The sequence below is a fragment of the Podarcis melisellensis genome, assembly GCF_964234715.1.
Source record: "Podarcis melisellensis genome assembly, chromosome: 5".
Taxonomy (NCBI): Eukaryota; Metazoa; Chordata; class Lepidosauria; order Squamata; family Lacertidae; genus Podarcis; species Podarcis melisellensis.
In genome coordinates this window covers 52,716,634-52,742,205 of record NC_138537.1, presented here as the reverse complement: position 1 = coordinate 52,742,205, position 25,572 = coordinate 52,716,634, and the positions used below count along the sequence as shown (strand labels likewise).

The 25,572-nt window shown below is 44.5% G+C and overlaps 2 protein-coding genes across 2 annotated transcripts; both read left to right on the top strand.

Moving 5' to 3' along the window:
- The first annotated feature begins 186 nt into the window (after window positions 1-186).
- Window positions 187-8,295, top strand: PRDX3 (peroxiredoxin 3). The gene is made up of 7 exons (XM_081913406.1): window positions 187-335; window positions 1,013-1,133; window positions 2,212-2,353; window positions 3,371-3,506; window positions 5,493-5,596; window positions 6,855-7,020; window positions 8,137-8,295. Exons 1-7 carry the CDS (start codon window positions 291-293, stop codon window positions 8,188-8,190), a joined length of 768 nt encoding a protein of 255 aa, XP_081769532.1. The 5' UTR covers window positions 187-290; the 3' UTR covers window positions 8,191-8,295.
- A 2,899-nt stretch (window positions 8,296-11,194) lies between these two features.
- On the top strand, window positions 11,195-24,815 carry SFXN4 (sideroflexin 4). The gene is made up of 14 exons (XM_081912892.1): window positions 11,195-11,302; window positions 12,653-12,718; window positions 13,423-13,497; window positions 14,211-14,237; window positions 14,335-14,389; window positions 15,224-15,249; window positions 17,865-17,918; window positions 18,017-18,100; window positions 18,200-18,262; window positions 18,921-19,008; window positions 20,401-20,516; window positions 22,109-22,194; window positions 22,847-22,964; window positions 23,900-24,815. Exons 1-14 carry the CDS (start codon window positions 11,264-11,266, stop codon window positions 23,975-23,977), a joined length of 975 nt encoding a protein of 324 aa, XP_081769018.1. The 5' UTR covers window positions 11,195-11,263; the 3' UTR covers window positions 23,978-24,815.
- The last annotated feature ends 757 nt before the right edge of the window (window positions 24,816-25,572 follow it).

The following is a 25,572-nucleotide window of genomic DNA, read 5'->3' as shown; positions in this document are numbered from 1 at the left end:
AAGTATGCATAGGATTGCGTGCAAAATGAAGCAGTTTCAAGTCTGCCTGAAACGCACACACGGTAGGTGCGTCGCGCTGCAAGCCTGCGGGGCTCAGCTTCAAGCTCTTGCGGGGCCCTTCGCGATTTGGGCGGCCCATTCGCGCCGTTAGGCTCGCCCCTCCCGCTGCTGCGCCTATCAAAAAGCCGCGGCCCCGGGCGACAGGTTTCGTAGCCCCACCCCTAGCGCTCCATGTGCGGAGCGTGAGGCCGGTTCCGCCTCCCGCGGCCAGTCCCTCTCTGGAGCTGAAAATGGCTGCTGTCACGGGGGCGTTAGGAAGGTTACTGAGGCCCTCGGTAAGTGCGAGCCTCGCTTTGCTCCGCCGCAGTTCCGCAAGTCCCGGCGAAGCCACGATCCCGGGCGCTAGGGGAGGCCTGCGGAGCCTTCGTTGCGCGCGCGTTGTGCCTCCGGGGCCGCATTTTCCCCTTTCCAAGGCCTGCTCCCCTCCCTCTAGATAGACTATCTTGGCTTTTGCAGGCGTAGTGCAGTCTGCACGAGGGAAAGATCCGTACCAGCGACTAGTTCCACCGGCCCCGTTCCGAAGGCTAAACCGAATCTGCCCTGGGGACCCGGACTTGCCCTCTGAAAATAGGTTCGCTGGCAGCTCGCTCCACCTCGAAGGCTGGCGCAGACGGATCAGGCTTATTATTATTGCGCCGTGACACTTAACCAGAGTCAAGCCAGAGGTCCCCTGGCTTTTTCAGATCGGAAGCCCCCTTTCCCCTTCTGCCCCCCCCCCCCGAAGTGTTTGGGTCGGGGAAAGAGCCCAAGTGCTTCTCTCTCCAACTCTGCAGCCTGCCAGTGCGTGTTGGGGAATTTGGGGGCGCGGGTGGATATTTCCTAGTTGCAGGAGCTCTGCTCCGGCGCGCAACTGTTTTTGGAGGGCGCATCTCGTGCAACCCCTAGATCTGGGTCCAGTGAGGCTCCTGGACGCCACCTTTGCCCGTAACGTTTCCCCGCCGTCTGTTTTCAGGTCTTCCCCTGGAGGGCGTGCGCCGCTGCCGGAAGGTGCCTTACAGCTGCCGCGGCTGCAGGAGGGCGGAAGTGCGCGGACGGTGCTGCGCCCGCTTTTCCTCGGCGGCATTTCAGCGCTAGTAAGTGTGCGGCCGGTGGGAGGGCGCTGTGGTGGGGGTGACAGCGCGATCTTGCGCTCTCCTACTCAGAAGTAAATGCACGTAGGAGCTTGTTTGTACTAACGCTCCACTAAATGCTCTCTTCCCAAGATAATGCCGACGATCCTTCCTCGCCTGCTCTGCGTGTGATGTTATTTGTTTGGCCTGTTGTCCAGTTGGTTCTGCAGTGATTTAAAATCGGAGTAGCTTAAAAGAGATTTTGTTGCTTAAGAAACCCCATCATTGTCCCAGAATGCGTTACTGGCTGCTCAGTAGGAGTTTTGTAACATGTGAAAATAACATACATGTGCCTCAATGTTAAGGAATGTGCGTTAGTGTGCATGTCTCCCCCCCTCCCACATACACACACTTTAGACTGCTTACTTCTGGACTTCAGAACTGTGTGTGTGTGAGAGAGAGGAAGGGAGTTGTAAGGAGTTGCAGTTCTAGGAGCTTGAACAGACAAATCCTTAACAGGTATCCTCAAAATATTCCCAAAAGGCAAAAGCAGGTAAGCTAGAGAGCAGTTTACTGGCGACAGAAACCCATAAATAAGTTGAGTTAAACCCACACGCTACAATACTGAATTCGTTACCAAATTCTGTCCTTCAAGGGCCTGATTACAGAGCATAAACATTCCAGGCTATCTGTAAAGCCTTGGTTTTGAAATAGTGTTGAGATAAAAACTGACACCAAGAAATAGGCTTCTCATATGTTAATAATAATCCCATTTTCTGAGTATGGATCCTTATGGGTTCAAAATGGCATCCACATAAGAGAGAGAGAAAGAGAGTATCAGCAGGTTTCAGGGATCCCCAAGGTTTACAGAAGTTTTTTTGGGGGGTGGGGGCAGTGGAAGAAGGAAGGCAAAATCTCTATAAGGTGAAGGGCTGGAAAATAGACCAATGAATCCTGAGATGCTTAGCAGTGGAATGGTGTGTCTTGGAAGAATCTGTGACTGGCTGGCACCCCGAACAGTGTGGAGTACTGCAGTTCTTTGCAGGTTACACTTGATTCTTCTATAATGCCTCTATTACATGCTTTATCTAACTTCTCCTAGGTTCTTCAAGGTTTGTTCCTGCTGTCACCCAGCATGCTCCCTATTTCAAGGGTACAGCTGTGGTTAATGGGGATTTCAAAGAGCTGAGTTTAGATGACTTTAAAGGAAAATATCTGGTTCTTTTCTTCTACCCTTTGGACTTGTAAGTAATGCTTCTATCTCTTTCATACAGACTTTGCCTACACTCCTTTAACTAGTGGGTCCCTTTATCTGCAAAACAGTTAACTTGTTCTCGTTTGAATCCTGCCTATCTTTGTGCAGGATAGCCTGAGCCTTTTATGTAAGGTGTGAATGATAAGAAGTGAACTAGAAGCTGTCTTACCAATGCCTGTACAAGGCAGGGAGCGGGTGTGTTGCTTGGGGGTGGGGTGGGGTTCACATAGAAGACTAATGTATTTACGTAAAAATATATATTTCTTTGTATAGAAACTTTTTTGCTGTATCTTTCAAAACAGAGAATGGAGCAGACAGAAACATCCACGTATGGTGGATTGTAATGAAGGGAAATTAAACTTTTGGATGATCCTGTGCTTCTGCATAAAATAGAACATTAATGCCCACCATTTGAGCATTTCAGGCAAACATGGAATCAGTACTTCTAGTGGCTAGAGGGCAGGAATGTTACTTATTGTTGGTGGATAAAACTGAGAAAAGCATGCCTCTGACTAGCAAATTACTGCCAGCATGCATACTTTGGGTAGCTATACGATCTTGCTAGATGTAAGTCACCAGCTTCCTCCTCATTGGAGTCATTCTGTGGCTCATCTTGATCATGATGATGATGCCACCAAACTTCGGAAGAATGGTGCCGCCTACAGCTCAACTTGGGATCCTTAGGAATGCCAGATAAAGTTGTCTAAGTAAGGATCTGTTAAACCTATTGACAGGGAATAGAGCTCCAGTCTTGACGCTGATTTTCTCAACATGGTTTCATGGCAGAATGACAGTATTCCTCTGAGCTTTTTCCTTTGAACTAAAAGTCTGTGACCCTGAGGGCTTGTAAACTCCCTACCCCCCTTCTGCAGGCTTTATGCCCGGGATGAGCAAATACCTTTTCCTCTTCTCTGTTTGAATTTGCAGTGGGGGCAAAAAAGGGGCATTCTTGAATCAGGGCTGGCTCATTCCCCCCTCACCTTCTGGCTGTGTTTCTTCCCCTTAGCACGTTCGTGTGCCCAACAGAGATTGTCGCCTTCAGCGACAAAGCTAACGAATTCCATCAGGTGAACTGCGAAGTAGTTGGTGTGTCGGTGGATTCTCACTTTACTCACCTCGCCTGGATAAATACACCACGGAAGGTACAGACTGGACACTTTGCTGCTTTTCATTTAAAGCAAGGGTGATAAAACTTCTGCCTGAGGCTGAGGGCCAAATTCCCTTCTGAAGGCCACATGCCAGTGGGGAACAGGGCCAGAGGTAAAAGTGGATGGAGCAACGGGTGTGACTTTTAGCTTTGTGCAGAAGGCTATTTTCTGCATACACACCCCCCTTGCTCCCCCCATCTAGGCAAGCAAGAAGCTTTCAGGGGGAACCCTCACAAAATGACTGGTTACATGCTCACATATCTAGTGAATCTGATGAACTTGTATGTCCACTTCCTACAATATATTGATTTTTGTGTGTGTTGTTTTCATTTATTTTTTTAGCTTTTTTTTAAAAAAATTTTTGAACTGTACATCACCTTGAAATGCATCTGGGGAATAATAAGATTGAGGGTAGACCTGGTTTAGATGTAATGTTCAGCTATAGTTTGGTGCTCTGTACACAAGACCTGGGCTCATGCATGTCCACAAGTTTGTTTCCATTTTTAACCAGCCATCATTCTATGGTTACAAAACTTTGGGACCATTCATAGACATCCCAATCAATGAGCTTTGCCATTTACTTCAGTGGGAGGGTGCTTTCCTCCCTAATTTCTGAGGAGCTGGAGAGTTGCAGGATAGTTAGGCTACAGAGACAGTTTGCTTCCCTGATTTCAGAATCCTTAGGCAGGAGTCGCTCAGTTTGGGCCTGATGTTATTAAAAACGATGTAGCTCACTTGAAACACATAACTACTATTCTTCTACCATGTTGATATTTTCTTTCCTTGGAATAAATGGGTAGGTTTGAACTATGAGAATTCCCCCACCCCCCATGTCTTCCTAAAGCGGGTGAATGTCTATGAATTTTTTCCCTAGCAGAAATAAAGTCCTTTTGCACAGCCCTCTTCTACAAGGATTGCTTTTTTCCTTATAACAGTTGTAACCAGAGGTTTTCAGAGCACAAGTCTTTCCTCATGCTGTATGACGCTGTGTTACTGTGCAAAACGTTTCCTTAGCACAGACGGGACTGGCTGCATGCATTTATAAATGGCCTCACTTTGCTTACGTGTCCCACAGCCTTGAAGCCAGTGTATTCATGTGAAGAAATTTATGCATAAGTCTTTGCAAAAGTAAAGTGTTAGTGGATCACCCAAGGTCAACAAGAGACGGACCCGGGAACATTTAATGAAGTTTGGCGGCCTTGTTTCAAGGATATGTTGTTTACCTTCATAGCTTTGGAAATGTTGTGAAATTCAGTAAATGCACCCATCAATACTAATAACTATGAGTGCGGTGTGAAAGGCTTACATGTCTGCATATGATAAGTAACAGCACTATTGCAGCATTGAGATATAAAAGCAAATAATTGAAATATTTAATTCTTCTGTTGGTATATTTGATTCACTAAACACAAGAGGGAAAGGGGCTTTTTATTATTGCCCTTTTGATTTTCAATAATCACACACTAACTGTATGGCTTTTAATTGGACTTATTCCCTGTATATAAAAACAGTAGGTATATAATCTCCTTAGCAATTTGCATTTAGTGAAGACGCTCCACTTTAATTTGGAGCCTCTTTCATGAAGGGAATATACCTTTATTCATATTATGCTTATTGCTTTTCTCCCTTTAAACCTACATCACGCAACAATAGAGCATTTCATGAAAACCCACCTACCACCCATGGTTGATTCCCTCTCCCCAGACGACTAAACGTGTCTTGGAGTTAATGTATCTGAAGCTTCTCATCACAGAGTCTCTTTAACCCAGAGATAGGGAATCTGTGGCACTCCAGATTTTGCTAGACTGCAGATCCCATCACTCCTTGCTGTTGGGCTTGCCAGCTGGGGCTGATGGGAGTTGTAGGCACACAGGTGGTGTTGGACCACAGGTCCTCTATCCATGCTTTGAAGCAAGGTTTCGATATGGACAGTCTCCAGTTGAATAAAACTGATGCCCTCCCTCTTCTTCTCTTGCTTAGAATGGCGGCTTGGGGCACATGAATATCCCACTTCTGTCAGACTTGACGAAACAGATCTCTCGAGATTATGGTGTGCTTTTGGAAGGGCCTGGTCTTGCATTAAGGTGAGAGAGAGTTATCTATTAGCTACCTTTAGCGTTTCTGTAATTGGACTGCACTAAGGCTGAAGCTTCCTTTTTAGTGACAGGAGTTGCCTAAATGTGCTTAAGCTCAGAGGAGCAGTGGATGGACTGCTAGCTATAAACTCCACATACTTTAAAGATAAACTATGCTGGCTAAGCATACTTTTAGCAAACTTTCCATGATGCATCTAGCCTGATCTCCTACCTGACATGGTAGAGCCTTGTGTGCACAGGAAATGGGTTGTGTCCAAAATAGCACTAAGTGAGTCATTGCATTAGGAGAATGATTTCCGCATGAGCAGTGGGACTTCCTCCTCCTCCATGTGCCCCCTAAAACTGTTCTGGGGGATTCCCAAACCCTCCAGAGAAGATTTGGGTATGTTGCAGAGTATGCATGGCGCCAAGGTGAACAAGTTGTTGTACAAGTAGAACTTGCTCTGCTCACACATTTATTTGTGTCAATACCACCCATTTTTAATAGGGAGTATTCAAACATCCCTCTTTCTTTGCTGGTAGAAACCAATCAAAGCAAGTCTGTTAATCATGTGTTTCAGCTCTGTGAGTGCTAGAGAGAGAGAGTCAGAGAGTCCACTTTTAAAATGTTTTGGCGGAATCCTTGCTAGAGGTTGTGCAAGGCTAGGTTTGTATTTGGTATCAGAGACAAGATACATTCTTGGCATAATACATACATGGTGAGAGTTGAAACCCAGAAAAATCCCTCTACTAATGTCAGTCAGTTGAAAGCCTTTTTCAGATATCTGCTTTCTACTGTGCCTTGTGTGGCCAAAGTGTACAGCAGAGCTTTCCAAACTTCTCATGTTGGTGACACACTTTTTGGACATGCATCATTTTGCGACACAGTAATTCAGTTTTATTAGCTTAAACTAACCCCTTTCCAGCCCCAGAGGGAGCACGAGGAGCGTTCGTGCGACACACTTACCCACTGCAGCCGACACACAATTTGGAAAGCTCTGGTGTATAGGTTGGCATCCTGTTGCTGAGCTGTAAAATACTTTAAAGTGCAACCAACACCATGAAATACAGGGAACACTAGAATCCCTCAAATGTATTGAAGTTCTACAAAACTATGAAATACTAAGTTCCTTTACCATTATAGCTGCTCACCAATGCGATGGGGAATACCTGTGTTTGCAGCCAGGATGCATTTCAAACTGAAAAACAACTACAGCAAGTGCCCTTTGGAGTGCTAAACTATAAATTCTGCTTTATTTCTTCGAAGGGGTCTTTTTTTAATTGATCCCAATGGAATTATCAAGCACTTGAGCATCAATGACCTCCCTGTTGGTCGAAGCGTAGAGGAAACACTTCGCTTGGTGAAGGCGTTCCAGTTTGTAGAAACGCATGGAGAAGTCTGTCCAGCAGATTGGACTCCACATTCCCCCACGGTGCGTTGGCAAACTTAACATTCACAAAAATTCATGTAATTGTTGGCAAGCCTCCTATCATCTATACGGGAGGGGTTCATATCTGAGCTTACTGAAATTGAAAAGAGATTAACTGATTAATGACTGTTAATTAAATTAAGACATATATGTGCTTTGGGGCTAATCTAGACTCTTCTGAAATCTTGTTCTAAAATACTGCATTTTTCTATCTGAGCATTTTATTAAGGTAAGTTGCTACCCTGTTAACTGGACAGAATTAGAAAGAAATGTTTTCTGCTGGTATAACAATCTGTCATGCTACTTTGGTGCAATGGCTTTTGTATCATGCACTTGTGTCACAGCAGCTTCAGTGTGCTAGCACTCAGTTGAGCGATTTGTTGGGGTGGGGTGTGTTAAAGCAGGACATTGCTTCCTATGTACACATATCAACAGGCTTTCAAATCGGGGTTTACCCTTGCACTTCCAGAACATTGCAAGAGGGTATTCATCTTTTCAAATAAATTATAAGACTCATCATCCAGTGAACCCCTGCAAATTCACAACTGCTAGTGCTTTGATACACACCAGCCATTCAGCCTACTTGATGCGTGATCAAACACTCCCATAGAGCCTTTCCATTTATCATCTGTGGCTAGAGAACACACAAAGAACGGGTCTGAGCAACCAGCTCACATAGAAAATTGTAAACCATGTAAGATGAAAGGATGTTGACTGGGAATGCAAAGCTAGCTGACAACTCGTCTTAACAATCTTTCCACAAATGCAAGTTCCATTTGGTATTAGTGGAACCTAGCTAAGCGTAGTTGCTCGTAAAAGAGCTTATGTTTTGAATGTAGGAGTTGGTTCTCCTCCTACCATATTCACACTTTCCCCATAAAATATCATTTAACTTCAGTGTCATTAAATAATGTTGAATGTTTCATTTTTTTTATTTTTGTCTGGATGTGTGCTTGGTTAGCATGAATAAGGAAGACAAGGATTTAATATTTCTTCCAACTGTTCTTTTTAACATTTTTTGTTAGTGCTAACAGCATAGAGGGCACCGTTTATTTAACTCCTGTTTGGAATGAATATAATTTGGTACTGATTTTCTGTTTTAATGCTTTTGCTTTGCAGATCAAGCCAAATCCAGAAGAATCAAAGGAGTATTTTGAGAAAGTAAATAAATAAGATCATGAGTAATAATGAGGTAGAAGTAGACTACATTTCCTCCAAACAAAGCTGACTTCCAGAAAGAGCAACTATGATTGTAATAAAACTTCAAAATTATTTTAATATCTGTTGTGATGGAAAAGTTGTTATATTTTGCAAGGTTTTTACTATAAGTATGAGTAACTTTGTCCCCAAGTGGATTTAAGCAACACTCATGGTGTTTCTTACATGCAGCATACTCAGAAGCAAAATAATGCCTACCTACCCATATTAAATCTGGGATATATCCATGCTTTTGAATTGCTTACAAGGTAAACTGCAGGCATTCCCTTCTTTAAGGAGCTGGTTAGATTTTTAAAACAAAACAATCCCCACCCCAATAGGTTCTGCCTTTTCCACCTAAACAGCCCATACTTTATTTTGGCCATAGGTGGGATGTATTACAGATATATATTCACAGGTTTAAGATCAAACTTGTTCTGCAAAGGGGTTTTGTGCACAGATAAATGCAGTGCTTAACGCCTGCACCTCTGCAAGGAAAGACAACACAACATGTGAATAGTGAACTGATAATTGAAGTAATTAAATAAGACTCCTGCAATATGGGACACCTATAGGATGAAATAAAGTGAAGGATTAATGCTTTTCTTTTATAAATAAACCCAAGGTGAAGCTGTGAACCAAAAATCTTTGTTGGTGGTGTTGCTCAACAGACTCATACCTTCTATGAAATTGTTGAATAGCTGACTTTGTCTATTGCCACTTTCACATGTATTTCATGGTATGCTTGTAATTATGGAGTCGATCCATTAATGGGTCTGCAAATTACTACAGCTTGTTTCTAGAATGATCTTGAAGATCTGTATCAAAATATGCAGCTATGAATTAAAGACACTTCTGAAAAACAGAACTATAGAGGTTCGAACTATGACTCTCATCTTCTGGAAACTAGATGGCAATTTATGAAAGAAACTCTTTCCCCTTTTTGAAACCAAGCTTGTGGCAACCACCACATCTCTTGGAGACATGTCATGGCTATATGCTACACCTCTCAAATAAGAGACAGCACCCCTCTGAATACCAGTCGTTAGGGAATAGCAGAGGAAGGCTATTGTCTTCATGTCCTACCAATGGGATTCTGATTCAGTTGACCACTCTGGGAAGCAAGATGCTGGGCTAAATAAGCCTTTGGCCATATGTTCTTACAAGAAAATACTCATTCACCCCTAATCATGTCATTGCAGCGGCAACAACAGGCAGTCCTCGGAGAATTTGTTCAGCCTGATGCACAAAGTTATGCACAAATACTTAAATTACTAATTAAATTTAACACAGTGGGGCTTGTGAATACACACTCATACAACTGGGCTGCATAGGAAAGTTTATAATGAGCACACATTTGGTTACTGTAGGATTGTACAGTTTTGGGTAGGAAAGGGTACCTCTGGGCTCTCAAGAGAAGGCTGCACTGGGCTAAACTGCAGTTGAAACAGATTTGGGGGTGGGAGAGGGAAATACAGTTGCAATGGCTTATTCAAAGTTGCTCCTTGAGTGAAGACGAAATTCCAGCACTAGATGAAGACAGCATCCAGTGGTGACTTTGATCTGTGAAACAGTAACCACAAATAAATATTTCATATAAAGCATGTATAACGTAAGAAGCTGCCTTCGACGAGTTAGACCAATGGTCTATCCAGCCCAGTAGTGCCTACACTGACAGTGGTTCTTCAGGGTTTCAGATGGGACATTCACAACTATCTGGAGATACCCAGGGAATAAACTTGGGACCTTCTGTAGGCAAAACAATTGCTCAGCCGCTAAATTACAGTGCGTACTGTACAACTCAATGCCTTTTAGAAAGGCAATCCCTGTGGTCCTTTGTGAGCTGAATGCTGATGTGTTAAGCATGTTTGAATCGGCCTTATTCTGTTTGGAGTGGGCTGGCAGTGTAAAAGAACTGCCCACCTAGCGCATTCCTGTGCTTTTGCCAGTCCATATATTATTGATGGAGCAGCCATGACACATGACATGGTTGCTGTCCCCTGACTCCTCATGGCTGAATCTTTCAATGGGTGTAAGTGCAATGCAAATTGCTGTAACAAATAAATAAATGTATGCCCATTTGAGCTTCAGGAAAGAGGTGGGATACAAATGTAATAATAAGGGCACAGGAGGAGCCCTTTCAGCATCTAGACCTGGCAAGCCTAGACGTCGCGAGTGGTAAATAAAGGGGTGGGTTCTCCCTTTCAAATACATAGGTTAAAGGGAAAAATCGAATCTGCATAAATGAATGAGGGGGTGCCGTTCATTTTCGTATTCCCTAGTTCTACACTTAAGTAGAAAGACCCTATTTATTTTAAACCAGTCCGGGGGGGGGGGAATTAAGGTGCGCTACGTGGAGAGGCAGCCACTTTGCCTGGCAGAGCTTCGTGAGCTGCTGCCCTCTCCACCCCGAAAACTTCACATAGGGAAAAGCTTTCCCCGTCGAATTTCTGCATGTCGTGCAATTGCTAAAACCACGGGTCCCCTTCCCGGGGGAGGCGCGGCAGCCGGATCTTAGGCATGCTTACTCGAAACTTACTCCAAAGTCAAAACAAAAAAAATTCCTTCCAGTAGCATCTTAAAGACCAACTAAGTTAGTTCTTGGTATGAGCTTTCGTGTGCATGCACACTTCTTCAGATACACTGATGCACACGAAAGCTCATACCAAGAAGTAACTTAGTTGGTCTTTAAGGTGCTACTGGAAGGAATTTTTTTTGTTTTGACTATGGCAGACCAACACGGCTACCTATCTGTTACTCCAAAGTAAGCAGCATAAAAACGCGCTCCTCTTTGGAGATCGATAAAGGGGTTGCGTTTTTGTTTTGTTTCTCAAATGCGCAAGAGCAGTGCCGCAGTTCCCTGACCGGCAAAGCAAAAACTATCCCCCATAGCCATTCATAGGTAAAGGCAGCAGCCTCTCGATCCAGCCGCGCAGAGGACGCTTCGCGCGAGAGGCTGGGCCTGAGCAGAGAAGGGAAGTGGGCTCCGCTCGTGCGCCGCCGGAGCTTTTCCGGAGCAGACGCTTTCCGGCGTTGCGCGGTGAGCCTCATGGATTTGAACTGGCAGTTCTGGAGAAGCGAGGGCCAAGTATGACTTTGAAGCGCAGGGGTTATGGGGCGGCGGGGGGTTGCTGCAGATCGCGGCGAGTAGAAGGTCGGAGGGAAGCATGTGGTGGAAGGGAGGAGGGCGCCCTTCCTTCGCTGCAGTGGAAGGAGGGTTCTACTGGCAAAGGGCAAGGGAGGACTGAATGGCGTTTGCAAGCGGGCGGCGACGGATCGCTCTTCCCTTTGCATTGATTTGCCGACACTTCTCCCTCATGCGATCCTATGCATGTCTCAACCACGCACGTCTATTTAGAGGGGAGCTTTGCAGCGTTCAGAGCGTCCCTTGCTCCCAGTGCGTGCAGGAGATTGTGAAACCCGAATTTCTGTGGCCCGGTACGAATTGCAGTGAAAGGCTGCCGACTGTAAATTGACAAAGCAGCGCGTGTCTCATTCGTAACAATTATCCCTCGAACCCAGCTCCCAAAGAAATATCTTAAACTGCTTCCAAAAGTGGAGTCCAATACATGCCCACTCAAAAGTATGTCCTGTTGATTTTAATGGGGCTTGCTCCTGATAAATGGATATATTAGGTTGCGGTACAGTACTTGCTATGTCCTGCTGATAACTGTTCTGGGATACTCCAGAAAGAAGAAACTAGGTTAGTGGTTTGTTGAATGTGAATATTCTCAAGTGCAATTAACACTCCACATGTTAGGGTTGTTGGAAAATCTGTTGTAACATCTTTGTATTGACCGGTTCACTTAGCTGTCAAGCAGATAGAAACAGATAGATTTTCTGTGCAACTGGAATAGCCACTCTGTGCAGCTGTAATATAATCCACCCTGTGAGTGCTCTCCAAACGTTAGGCCACCAATGTGGGATCCTCCAAGCAGGGCCATACATTTGGATATTAGCTTGCCACGCAGGTTGATTTGGAGCAAGTATGTTAATTCACAGCTTGGATTCATGGCTTGGGAGACATGGATTTCTATTTGTGTGCACATTTAAAAAACAAAACTCCAGTGTGTACTAATAGTTGTGAATGGTGCTTTGTGCGACGCAATCCCATGTATTCCCCTCAACTGTGTCCAGTGTAGTTTTTTACTAGGTAAGTGTGTGGCCAACAGTGCACACGAAAGCTTATACCCAGAATAAACTTAGTTGGTCTCTAAGGTGCTACTGGGCAATTTTTAATTTTTAATTATTTTTGTGTGTGTGTTGCTTTAGCACAAGGAAGAGACAAAGGGCAGTTTAGGAAGTTGAAATAAAAGAAGTGTTTAAGATGCGAATAGAATTAGATATCAGGCACAGATTATTGGCTACCTATGCTTGGTTTAGGGATAACGGCTTCACAAAATACCTGACTACTCAAAAAGCATATCTCTTTCTTTAGACCTTTTTTCAAAGGTTTCTTCATTGGGTAGATATTTTGGACCCTACGCTCCTGTTTATACCAAATGTAAGTAGCGTATCTATTTAATTTTTGTACCTTGACATTGATAAAGAGCTAATGCTAGATCAACCATGTTTCTCAGTCTGTGTTTTGAATGTCACGCCAGGCTAGAAATGTGAAGGCCTGGTTTTCTTCTGCTTCACCCCCCCTTCAGTTTCCCCCACAATTGGTTTCCCCCAAATTGTTTCTCTTCCGCATCCCCTCCGGGCTGCCACGTCTCTTTGCAATGCACACCTATGCATGTTTACTCCCAGGGGTGCTCTACTGATTATTATTTCCATTGATTTAAGTGGAACTTTCTAGTAAGCATGCATAGGATTCCCAACTTTAAATTCTCAGCCTCTAAAAATGGATCTGCAATTACCTGTTTTGTGTGTAGAGCTTATATAATTATTACACACACACACACACACACACACTCAGTGATGGGTTATATGTGATGTGGAAGATTTGTGATCTGATCTCCTGACATCTGATTTCCCCAAGAGGATATGGAGGGCTGTCCGTTCTGATCAGAGCAGCGGCTCTGGGACGAAAAAGGGGGGTTAACCCTGTTGCCACGAGCTTCTGTTCTCCTGATCTAAATGAGAGGCAGCTGCTTTGAACCCAACCCCCTCTTCCAAAAGTACAGTTCGAATACAGGTAGATGATGAAGCAGGGTTAGAAACTGTGTGTGTGACCCTACCTCTCTGCTTTTCGTTGTAAAACAGAAAGAAATCGCCATATCCAGAACCCTTTTGCCAACTAGTAAAGAAAACATCGCAGAGTCCTTGCAGGATGAAAAGGTAACTGACCTTCTTCTTCCACTAACTACGTTGTGTATACTGTATATTGTAATTAATTACCATTTGTGGTATGCAAAGTGACAGGGCGACAGGAAGATTTTTCACCTGTCTCCATATATCTTCCCAACACCTGTGTGAGAGGTGGGGGTGGGGGTAGCTGGGGATGCAGTGTGGCCCAAATGTCTTCATTTTGCACCAGGTATTTTGCACCATTTTGCACCATTTTGCTTTCTGGGTAGGGAATGACTGCTCCTGTAGTTAGTGTGCTTCAGTACTTAACAACAGGAGGGAATTTCAGGGCCAGTTAAGATGTGTGTAAATTGCCATGTGCCGTGTGCAACCTGATCATCCCTGGAATCACAGCTAGAGAGAGTAGATCGCACCTGAGCTTTGTCAGGGAACTGACAAAAGGCTAGAAGCCTTTCAGTGGAATGTCTGCTCCTTGTTCAAAATCGTTTTGAGTATATTACAGCATCCCTGGAAAGTCTGTCTTCCACGTTCCTGATGGTTTCTACAGGATCTAGCTGAGAGGTCTTCCAGAGGCTGCTTGGGCAAAAAATTTATTGGTTAAATCTCTACTGCTGTGGTAAAACGCTGGAAGCATATTCCTGAAAACTCAAAACATAATGTGCGGGTGGGACAGGGGCATGATATGCAACAAAATTTACTCTAAATGATTTTTTTTTAAAAAATCCCTTTGTTTTAATGCTTAGATAAGAGAAGCCTGGAAGCTGAGTTTGGTGAGTTTTTATAACATGTCTAGGTATTCTTTTAACTGATATTTTAAAAATCATATCCTAATTCTTTGGGGTTTCCTGTTTGCTTTTCTCCTTGAAGGCCTCTGTACATCCTTGCACTGGCGAAACAATTCCTTTCTTACTTAGGCCTCCAGGTCAGTTTCCATACATAGTTTTTACTAAAAACTGTTTATATGCTTCTACAACATTTGTGGCTTGTTATCCTGAGTAATATAAATACTGTTCAACTTACTAGCAAATTGTATCGGTGGAACTTGTGCTAGTTGCTTCATAAATGCCTTTATTACCGTTGCTGGGGTGGTAGGCAACATGCAACCTGTAATCATTTTTGTGCAGTTGATGGATATGTGTTAGATATGGAGACCTCACTTTTCATTTAAGTGTACTTCTAGTCGCTTGCAAGGTGCTGGTTCCATAAAATGTGTGGAAGGTTAATTGCATTTCCCCCCACATAAACAATTGGTTCATAAGGTGTCATAGTTTGTGCATTTTTCGCTCCAATAACTGACTTCCTTTTCTTATCGTGCTCCCTTAATTCCATAAATGACTCCATTAATCTCATAAATAGTCCCCAAAGAATCCTAGGAACAGTAATTTAAGGGTGCTGAGAGTTGTTGGGAGCCCCTATCGCCTCACAGAATTTACAATTACCGTAGTTCACTGGGGAGAGGCATTGACAGTTAAACTACTCTGGGAATTGTAGCTCTGTGAGGGGAATTGGGGGGGGTGAGTCTTCTAACCACTCTTAGCATCCTTAACAAACTACAGCTCCCAGGATTCCTTGAGGGAAGCCATGACTTTCTAAAGTGGTATGATACTGCTTTAAATGTATAGGGACCTCAGTTAGACCACTGAGACAACCTACATAACAGTTGATTTTGCTGAATTAAAAAAAAATCCCTTCTCTCTCCCTCTCTCTCTCTCTCTCTCTCTCTCTCTCTCTCTCTCTCTCTCTCTCTCTCTCTCAGCTTTCCTGCCTATTTATGCTCCACTGGTGAGTAATGATAGTCATTTCCAGAGTGTCTGTGAGCGGCAAATATGCCAGGTTCCCCTTGCTGTAGTCCAGAATCTCACAGATTGAGTGGATTCCACATTAAAAGAGCTACTGAAGGAGAAGTCTGGTTCGCCGCCTTCCCCCCAAAAGGCAGGACTCTTCAGCCACCAGTCGCTTGTTTCACCCACATTAACTGATTAACTTGTGTAGTCTATGGTTATGATGTGCTACAAATCATTGTGTGTGTGTATGGGTGAGAGAGAGTGTGTGTCATTTAAAGGAAAACAATTTTCATTCCTGCAAGAGGTAGTGATGGTCACCAGTTACGATGGCTTTAAATGAGGACTGGACAAATTCAGGGAGATGAAGGGTGTCGTTGGCTGCTACCCGCAGTGGCTAAGCTCTAATTCTAGAGTAAAAGTTAGCATGCTTCAGAATACTACGTAGGAGAGAAGAGCGTTATTGCTGGTCAGTTCTTGCTTGCAGGCTTCTCATTGGCCATCATGAGAACAGGATGCTAGGTGGGCCGCTGGCCTGGTTAAGAAGAAGAGTTTGGATTTGATATCCCGCCTTTCACTCCCTTTAAGGAGTCTCAAAGCAGCTAACATTCTCCTTTCCCTTCCTCCCCCACAACAAACACTCTGTGAGGTGAGTGGGGCTGAGAGTCTTCAGAGAAGTGTGACTGGCCCAAGGTTACCCAGCAGGAGCAGAGACGCGAACCCGGTTCCTCAGATTACGAGACTACCGCTCTTAACCACTACACCACACTGGCTCTCTAAGCAGGGCCATTCTAACGTTATGTCAGTGGAACATACAGGCACTAGTGAAAGAAGGAGCTATCGACTCAGAAACTGCAATTGCACTTGTTTTGACATGTCAGTCTGGATAGCTCAATTGGTTAGAGCGTAGCGCTGAGAACATCCAAGATTGCAGGTTCAATCCCAGTATAGAATGACTGCATATTCCTGCATTGCAGGGAGTTGGATTAGATCAGGCATAGGCAACCTTCAGCCCTCCAGATGTTTTGGGACTACAACTCCCATCATCCCTGACCACTGGTCCTGTTAGCTAGGGATGATGGGAGTTGTAGTCCCAAAACATCTGGAGGGCTGAGGTTGCCTATGCCTAGATTAGGTATCCTCAGGGTCACTTCCATCTTTACAGTTCTATGATCCAGGCCTATAAAGACTCGGAATATATTCACACACACATGTGCACTAATAGTGAACTCACAGTTGCAATGCCTATCCTTTTGTTGCTGAAACATGCACCACCCACAAACGATGGGGACATGTCAACAGGCTCAGGGAAAGCCGTTTTTTTCGGAAGTACAGAAAACTTTATGGAAAAAAAGGAACATGGGGTGGGGGGAGAATGCAAACTGCCCAACGAGGACTGAGCATATTCAGAGGGCACTGATTGCTGTTGTGGGGAGGAGGAAGTGGGAAGCTTAGAGGAAAGGGAATTGTAATGGAGTATCCTGGAAGGGGGTGTGGCACTGAGCAGAAGCACTCTGCACAACAACATTGTAGCTCCAAACAGCATGTGGACTTAAGATGTGCTTTATGGCAAAACTTCCACTAGGTACCCTTTATTTCTGAATATTGCAGTAGATGGAGAGAGGTTTTCTGTGGAGTGCATTCCATGGAAATGCATCCCTTGAATACGTACTGAATTTGGTAAGCGTACATGAACCTTGTATGTAAATTGTCACACAAGAGGATTCCTGTATATGCTGGATTCATGCAGCTTTGTGTGTAGGGCTTTTGTAATGTGTGAATGGCCATAATTGAAGCCTAGCTACATCATGCTGTATGGTGTGGCTGCTATACTATTCAGGCAATGTTCGGCAGCCATGGGTGATGTGGGCCTCAGGGTGAGAAGAATGCTAGCATAAGAAGCGTGTTGTTAGTTCCCCACCCTGCCAATGTTATCTTAATTCCTTCAGATGTTGCTGATGTGGCCTGGGAGCAACCACATTTCTGTGGCTCGCATATCGCTGCTGATAACATTGGAGCTGAGAGAGATGTTGGCCAGTGTGTATTGCTTCTGGATCAGTCTCTTTAAATCAGGAGTGGGGAATCTGTGGCCTTCCAAATGTTAATTTATTTGCAGAAATTGTATACCATCAACATTAAGGGGGAGGGAAGAGGCTGTGAAGAGCATGAAGTCAAAAATAAAATTGCATTGTTTAAAATACAAAATGCATCACAAATCAGGAGAGCAGCTTAATTCCATCAACAGAGCTGGAGGACCCCTCAAGGAAAGGCTGGCTGACTCCGCATTGTTGGACTCTCATCTCCCATCAGCATTATGGGAGTTGTAGTCCAGCAACATCTGGCAGGACCACAGGTTCCTCATCCCTGCTTTAGGTTAAGAGTGGCTAGCCTGTGGTCCTCCAGATGTTGGACTTCAAAGTCTCCCATTAGCACTAGCCAGCAGGGCTAATGAGGATGATGAGAGTTAGTCAGGCAACATCTGCTGGGGATGGGAAGCTGCTTAGGTGTGACAGCAAAACATAAAATTATCACCTGCGCTATCCAAATTGTTGTTGCTGAAGTGTGTCCTTGTGAGATTGTCAATACTTATCCCCCTTCATGACATTTCATTCACAGGTTGTCGTTACTTTATTACCACACAGAAAAACATCGTCAGCTTTTATTTGCCAGGTAACGAGCAATCAATTTTCTGTTAATTTGTCATATATTTATTAGTGGACGTATTAACTAACGTTGAGGTTGCGTGCTTGTCGTCTCGAATGTTGCAGTTCCTTTTCCATTACTATGTCGCTGGAGTCAGCTTGGCAAATGGGAATCTTCCAAAACAAGACGAGAAGAAAACTACGGAAATGGTAAAACATAGCTATGTATTTTTAAAAGGCTGTGTGAGGTGAATTGTGCCAGCATTGTGGATAATGAATTTCCTCTGGTTGTGCATTTGTTTTTTATAGGTGTTTTCACGAAAGCAATTACTTCTCTCCTTTGGAGTAATCACGTATGCCTCCTGCATGGGAGTATGTATTACCAAATTTTATACCACATTCCCTTCGGGGGGGGGGCGGCATTTGCCTTTTTACAGTAGACTGTAAACATCTGAGGGTCTCAGAGCTGGTAAGGGGTTTGGTCTAGGGAGAGCAGGTGTGTCTGGGGGTGGTGTATGGCCTGAGGAGGCTGCCTTTGCCTCACATTTGCCCTTTGATGGGCAAAAGGTTCCTGCATTGTAAGCGATTGGACTAGGTGGCCCGTCTAACTCTACGACTCCCTCTCATGTTTTGAATTTGACTTGCTTCTATACAGCAGGAAATGAAAGGCCAGATCTACACCACACATTTAAAGCACCACAATATCACTTTAAACAGTCACAGCTTCCCCCAAAGAATTCTGGGAGCTGTGATTTGCTAAGGGTGCTGAGAGTTGCTAGAAAACTTCTAGTCCCTGCCCCACCCCCCACTTCAAGCTACAATTCCCAGAGTGGTTTAACAGTCAGTCCTTCTTCACAGAGAGGGTGGTGTTAATCTAGGACCTTGGAGACCAGAGTTCAAATCTCCACTCAGCCATGAAGTGCAGTGTGTGACCATGGGCCAGTCACAGTCTCTCTACCTAACCTCCCTTGTAGGAAAGGTGGGATATATATGTTGTAATAAATAAAAGAATACAGCCTTTTGTCTCTAGGCTCTTCCTCACTACTTTGTAACTCGTTATAACCTGAGTCCTTCCGGGCAGCGCGCCTTCAGGAACTTCATACCTGGCCCACTTACAGGTAAGAAAACAAGAAAATCATTCAAGAACCTTTCAGATGGAAAGCTGTTCTTTCAAACACTCCATGGTTAAGACTGGGAATGGGCACTTGCTTGACTTGATTGGTTTTACTTGCCTCCAAATAGGATAAAGCAGGCACATCCAACAGGTAGATCGTGATCTACCGGTAGATCACTGGACATCTGTGGTAGATCACTGGCTCCCCCCACAGAAGCTCAACAACTTTGAGCTGAACCCCACCAAAACAGGGGTAGATCACTGCCAGATTTTAATTCAGAAAGTAGATCTCAGCCTCATGGGAGTTGGCCACCCCTGGGATAAAGGATCTAAACCCATTCACCTTCTCAATCTGGCCCACGGACGGTCTGGGAATCAGCATGAGAATGTGTCCTTTTATTTAAAATGCATCTCTCGGTTATTTGTGGGGCATAGAAATTCGTTCATCTCCCCCCCCCCATATAGTCCGCCCTGCCCCCAAGGTCTGAGGGACGGTGGACCAGTTTACGGCTGAAAAAGGTTGCTGACCCCTGATCTAAACCATACACTCCGCTTTCTCCTGGGCCTGAGTGGTTGGATGGCAAACAGGAGTGGTGGCAGTTTACTGCCTTGCAGTGCAGGGGTTTGGATGGAAACTGGTCCCTGTCCCCTTGAGCTGGTGGCAACATTGGGATATTAAATGTTCCAGGAAGTGTGCTGCAGATGAGTAACCACAAATTTTCAGGTTTCCCAGACATGGAAAGCCTGCACATGGTTGTCCTGCCTTGATAATGGACTGGATGAGAGCCAAAAAAACTGAGGCTCAATCCTGACAAGACTGAGGCACTGTTAGTGGGCAGTTCCCTATACTGGATGGGTGGGAGGTTGTCTGCTCTTCATGGGGTTACACTCCCTCTGAAGGAGCAGGTACATGGCTTGGGGGTACTCCTTGGTTCTTTGCTATCTCTTGAGGCTCAGGTGGCCTCATGTTTTAAGGATGCAGTCGTACCTTGGATCCCAAATGCCTTGTGAGTCAAACATTTTGGCTCCCGAACGATCAAAAACCGGAAGTGAGTGCGACCGTTCTTTGGAACCCAAATGTCCAACGTCACTTCTGTGGCTTCCGATGGGCTGCAGGAGCTTCCTGCAGCCCGTTTGAAACCATGCCTTGGTTTTCGAACATTTTGGAAGTCGAATGGACTTCTGGAATGGATTCCGTTCAACTTCTGAGGTACCACTGTATTGCCATCAAGCGTGAAAGTAATCCTTTGGAAGTCTAGCTTCTTGTGAGATAAATGGACTTGGCAACAGCACTCAGAATTGCCTGAATATGCGATACAACGTGCATTCAGTGCGAACGCAAGAATCACCAGTGACCTACTTTTAGACAAATGTTTGCGTTCCTTTTCTTTTGCAGCCCTCTTGTGTGCGTTGAATGTGATGGCAACTAGAAGCAGTGAGTATGAGAACGGGATTGAGGTCACGGACAGCCAAGGCCAGGTCATTGGGATGTCTCAAAAAGCTGGAGAAAAGGTAAGTAAAGCAACAGGTATTTTATTCTTCCCCTTCTCAACCTCTCGTGGGGTGGGAAGCAATGTCCCTAAATCTGGCACCTGTGCTCATCAGCTGCCCCTGACCACTTTGACATAAAAGAGCCTGAACTGACTCAATCCTTCCTTCTCCTTCTCCTGTCTGGTAACACTCAGGGATTCCTCCTTGATTCCCCACCACCAATGCCTCCTGTGGCTGTCTGCTCACTTTTCTCATATTTCATCCATTTCCCTAACTGGCTTTTTCAGAGGGGTGCGTTCCGTATGCATCCCCAGTGGGGACAAAATCTTGTTTGTCTCTTTCTCTGTGGGACACCTGGGATATGGCTATTTGTGGTAGAACCAAGAAGGACTTGGCTGCTTGCTCCATAGCTGACTATGCTGCTGGCAAGACTGGCCTTGGAGATGGCTTGGTGGTAGAGCATCTGCTTTGTATCTAGAAGGTCCCCAGTTCAATCCCCAGCGTCTCCAGTTAGGGCTGGGGGAGACCCCTGTCTGAAATGCTGGAGAGCAACTGGCCTGTCCAGACAAGGCAGTACTGAGCTAATGTCCCATATTGTGACTTTTCCATAGCCCAATAATCCTCTTCCCCACCAAACGTTCATGACATGTTGTTCATATAATGGAAACCCCTAGCTGCAATGGGGAAACAGATGCTTTAGATCCCAACTCCATCAGCCCCCGTCAGTATAGCCAATAATCATGGCCAATGAGGGTCGTAATCCATCTGGAGGGCTGCAAGTTCAACAATCCTGACAAGGTTTTCCATATTCTGGTGCACCTCACTATGACAAGGGAAGCTAAGGAGCATAGCTGTCAACTTTTCCCTTTTCTTGCGAGGAATCCTATTTGGAATAAGGGAATTTCCCTTTAAAAAAGGGGAAAGTTTATAGCTGCGCTAAGGGGGTGCCTTAGCAGATGGCATTGTGGTCTAAACCACTGAGCCTCTTGCATTTGCTGATCAGAAGGTCTGTGCTTCGAATCCCCATTTTCGGGTGAGCTCCCGTTGCTCGGTCCCAGCTCCTGCCAGCCTAGCAGTTTGAAAGCACACCAGTGCAAGTAGATAAATAGGTACCGCTGCAGCAGGAAGGTAAACAGTGTTTCCGTGCGCTCTGGTTTCCGTCACGGTGTTCTGTTGCACTAGTAGTGATTTAGTCATGCTGGCCACATGACCCAGAAAGCTGTCTGTGGACAAACGCAGGCTCCCTCGGCCTGAAAGCGAGATGAGCACTGCAACCCCATAGTCACAGTTGACTGGACTTAACCGTCCAGGGGTCCTTTACCTTTTACCTTAGCGGATCTGCATTTAGGATAAATTTTGTAAAGTAATGAGAGAGAGAGAGTTCAAGTAAGTTCTGCCACCTTGACTCACTTCGTTGACTTCTGTTTTCTCTCCCGTTTTTCCTCCCGCTCCCCATTGTGCCACTTTGAGCCTCTTTTTAAACATATGTACCTTCCTAATATTTTTGTGTGATATAAAAAAGCAGGATTGTTAGACAGATTGCAGCATAAGTACACAAATCTCTATTGTGACATTTACTTTCCTCTATGTATGTGTTTTCTCACTCTCCCTAGGCTGTGGAACAAACAGCACTAACCCGAGCAGTAATGTTTGGTACAGCAGTGTTTTTTCCAGAGGTTGCTCTGCAGCTCTTAAAGCGGTAAGGCTTCTTCAGCGTAGGTCCCTTAAACAAAACTCCCATTACCTTGCTACTGGAGTGGTCCGCAGATTCGGAGACAGAAGCAAGCCACTGACTTTTAGAAGTCTCTGCATCTTCTCACAGCAGTAGGCTAACTTCAGGGATTTTCTCACGTTCTGCAGAAGGTATTGTGGGTCTCTAACCTGAACACTTTTACCTTGAGCATAACCCTGGGAATGTAAACTCACAGGTGGGAAAAGCCCTAGTGGGAAAAGTCTGAGACAATAGAACACTTTGTACTTTGACCCAGGAGAAAGACCAAAATGTTCCCTTCAACTTAAATACCTTGAAGGATGAGACAACTGTCCCTACAGTGTTGGATTAGCAGCAGCTCATAGCTATCTTCCTGAGTTATTCTTCCAAATGTCTTCCAGCACTCCTGCTCCTCAGATAGCTCAGTTGGTAGAGCATGAGACTCTTAATCACAGGGTTGTGGGTTTGAGCCCCGTGTTGGGCGAAAGATTCCTGCATTGCAGGGAGTTGAACTAGATGATAATTCGTCTTCCAACTCTACAATTCTGTGATTCCATACAAGGGAGTTTGTGACTGGTTATACAGATGCCTATACGGTACCATGCTATATAATAATCTACCCATGCAATCTCTTTTGCAGCACAAGCAGTTTACTTCGAAATCCATTTGTTTTGAATCCGCTGAGATATGTTTTGACAGTTGCAGTCCTTGGAGGAATGGTACCCGTTTCACTCAGTTGGATGCCACCGATTGGCAAGGTAGTTCTTGCGTTCTGTTCTCCTTGCAAATCTCTGCTGGCGGTCTTAAGGGCAAAAGGCATTGAAAGAATCAGAAAGGCAGAAATCTACCTAAGCTGAGTTTGCATGTGGCTCCTTGGAATTTTCTTTGTAACAGCTCTCAGTCTCCCTAGAATGGCTGTGTTTTAAATATGAGTTGCTATGGAGAAAAGAGAGAAGAAAACCAGGATGGAGCACAGGGCCTGGTATGATGACTAAGTTTTCAAATACTTCCACATAAAAGGTGCAGATTTGGCATAGGGAGTGTTGTGTCTCCTGAAAGTCAGATACCTTAAAAAGGGGGAGGGACTTTTGAAATAAACATTTTGTGAATCTAAGTTTGGTCTCATTGAGGGGCAGTATTTCAATATGAGTAGGAAAATGAGAGTACCCCTAAACTTTAAAGCACTATTAAACCACTTTAAACAGTCATGGCTTCCCCCAAAGAATCAGGGAATTTGTTAAAGCTGGAGTGGAGTCCCTAAGTCATTTGGATGGTGTCTTGCACCCCTCCTTCTGGCAACTCCTGCACCCAAGCTGGTGCCAAATGTATTGCTCTGCTTTTCTTTGGACCACTTCAGCGAAGCCAAGATGGGGGACATATTGTCTGGGCAGCCCAGGACCTCCGTAGACACTTGTGGCAAGTCAAACTGAAACCCTTTCCTAAGCACATTTATATTTCATATTTATTTTCAAGAGGGATAGACTTCTGAGTAGTTCTGTTGTCTTCAGTGCTAATGCTTCAGAGATTCTAACATAAGATTTGTGTTATACGATTCCTGTAACACACTTATTTTGTGTGATGATCCTAATGGAAATATATTGACTTATCCTTGTGCAGAGAGCTGAATTCATATGGTGTACATAAAAACCGGTAATAAGTTTGAAATTGTAAGAACTTCATGTCTGTTTTCCAGATAAAAACAAGTGATCTTGAACCTGAAATAGCTGCTTCCACGGAAGAAACAGAAGTCTTCTACTACAAAGGACTTTAATGTGGGCACTTGATAATGACCAGGAATGCTGCTCCTGGTATATCAAAGTTGCATATTCCAACTTACGGAAGTGAACATTTTGGTATCTTTCACCTAGGAAGCTGTTGATTATGTTGAAAGACATGAATCAACACTTGATCAGACCCATCTTCTGTACATCTGTCTAATGCAAAATTTCTACCTTCTGATGCAATCATGTATGAAAAGAACAAACTACGTTTTGTTGAGAAAACTCCCAACATATTACTAATGCCCTTCAATAGAGAAAAGGTTTGTGTGAAATACCTGTGTGTATCCATTGAAAGCCTGTGGCAGAGAACAAAAGGACAATTTAAAGTTCCCTCAGCCACCCAGTGATGCTTTTGGCGACTGCCAACTTCTCTAAAGAGAACATTATGTGATCACTACCTTCTGGTGAAATTTAAGCTGCTTCCCTGGTCGAGCTGGATCCTGGTTAAAGCTTCAGAAAGGCTATGTAAATTGTACTGTGGTTTACCCTATGGCAAGAACGTTGTAGCTTGTGACGTGGGCCCTACAAACTTCCCTACCTCGTCACTAAACCGTTCACAGTTTGCAGCTTGGGAGCAGCTTTCAATAAGGGAAATATTTTCTATATAGAAGGAAGGTGCTTAAAGTGCTGTGAGAGGTGTTTTGGGTAGAGGAACTAGAGCAGAAGTAGCCAAAATATGGCACCCGCCAGCTGTTGCTGGACTAAAACACCCATCACCCTAACCACTGGCCCTGCTGGCTGCAGCTGATGGGAGCTGGCATATGGAGAAACATTTGGGAGGGCAACAGCCCCCCCCCATTCTTATCTATTAAATATTCATACATGTGCGCTTGTGCAAATGTTTCATTCAAAAGTTTCAACTGCTGTCAATATGGTAAAGTTGTAGTGAGCCTTTTTTAAAGAGATGGGAACAGAAGATTATACGTAGTTTTATCGCTGCCAAGGTAGCCTGTTTCATGCTGCTCACAGGACTGGCTTTATCGCTGTGTCTGCCCAAACAGGAGTCAGGTTTAATCCAGCAATACAGATGCAGGAAAATGCTTTTCTGCTTAATAATCTGGAACTAGTACTTGAAGAATCAGTGTGTACTCTGCTGAGGTTGTACTCTGCTCTCCCTGTAGGGTCTACTCCAGTTCATTAGTAGAAATGTAAATAGTATGATTATCAACAGGATCCTGATTGTGTTCTGATTAGGCTTTGGTGTGTGGGATACACACACACACACACACACACACACACACACACACACACAGTGGTACTTCGGGTTACATATGCTTCAGGTTACAGACTAACCCAGAAATAGTGCTTCAAGTTAAGAACAGAAATTGGGCTCTGGCGGCATGGCAGCAGCAGAAGGCCCCATTAGCTAAAGTGGTGCTTCAGGTTAAGAACAGTTTCAGGTTAAGAACGGACTTCCGGAACGAATTAAGTACTTAACCCGAGGTACCACTGTATGTATATATTTATACATACACACACACACACACACACACACACACACACACACATATATATATACATATTTGTGTGTGTGTACACACACAGAGAGGCCTCTCTTACCTGGTCCCATAACCAGAACATTTTA

What these genes read in the sequence shown, in the direction of transcription:
- PRDX3 (XM_081913406.1), top strand. Translation starts at nt 291, where the DNA reads ATGGCTGCTGTCACGGGGGCGTTAGGAAGGTTACTGAGGCCCTCG. An exon ending in TCGGCGGCATTTCAGCGCTA is followed by an intron (nt 1,134 to 2,211) that starts GTAAGTGTGCGG and finishes AACTTCTCCTAG; the next exon opens with GTTCTTCAAGGTTTGTTCCT. An exon ending in TTCTTCTACCCTTTGGACTT is followed by an intron (nt 2,354 to 3,370) that starts GTAAGTAATGCT and finishes TCTTCCCCTTAG; the next exon opens with CACGTTCGTGTGCCCAACAG.
- SFXN4 (XM_081912892.1), top strand. Translation starts at nt 11,264, where the DNA reads ATGGATTTGAACTGGCAGTTCTGGAGAAGCGAGGGCCAA. An exon ending in TCTGGAGAAGCGAGGGCCAA is followed by an intron (nt 11,303 to 12,652) that starts GTATGACTTTGA and finishes CTCTTTCTTTAG; the next exon opens with ACCTTTTTTCAAAGGTTTCT. An exon ending in CGTATGCCTCCTGCATGGGA is followed by an intron (nt 18,263 to 18,920) that starts GTATGTATTACC and finishes TTTTGTCTCTAG; the next exon opens with GCTCTTCCTCACTACTTTGT.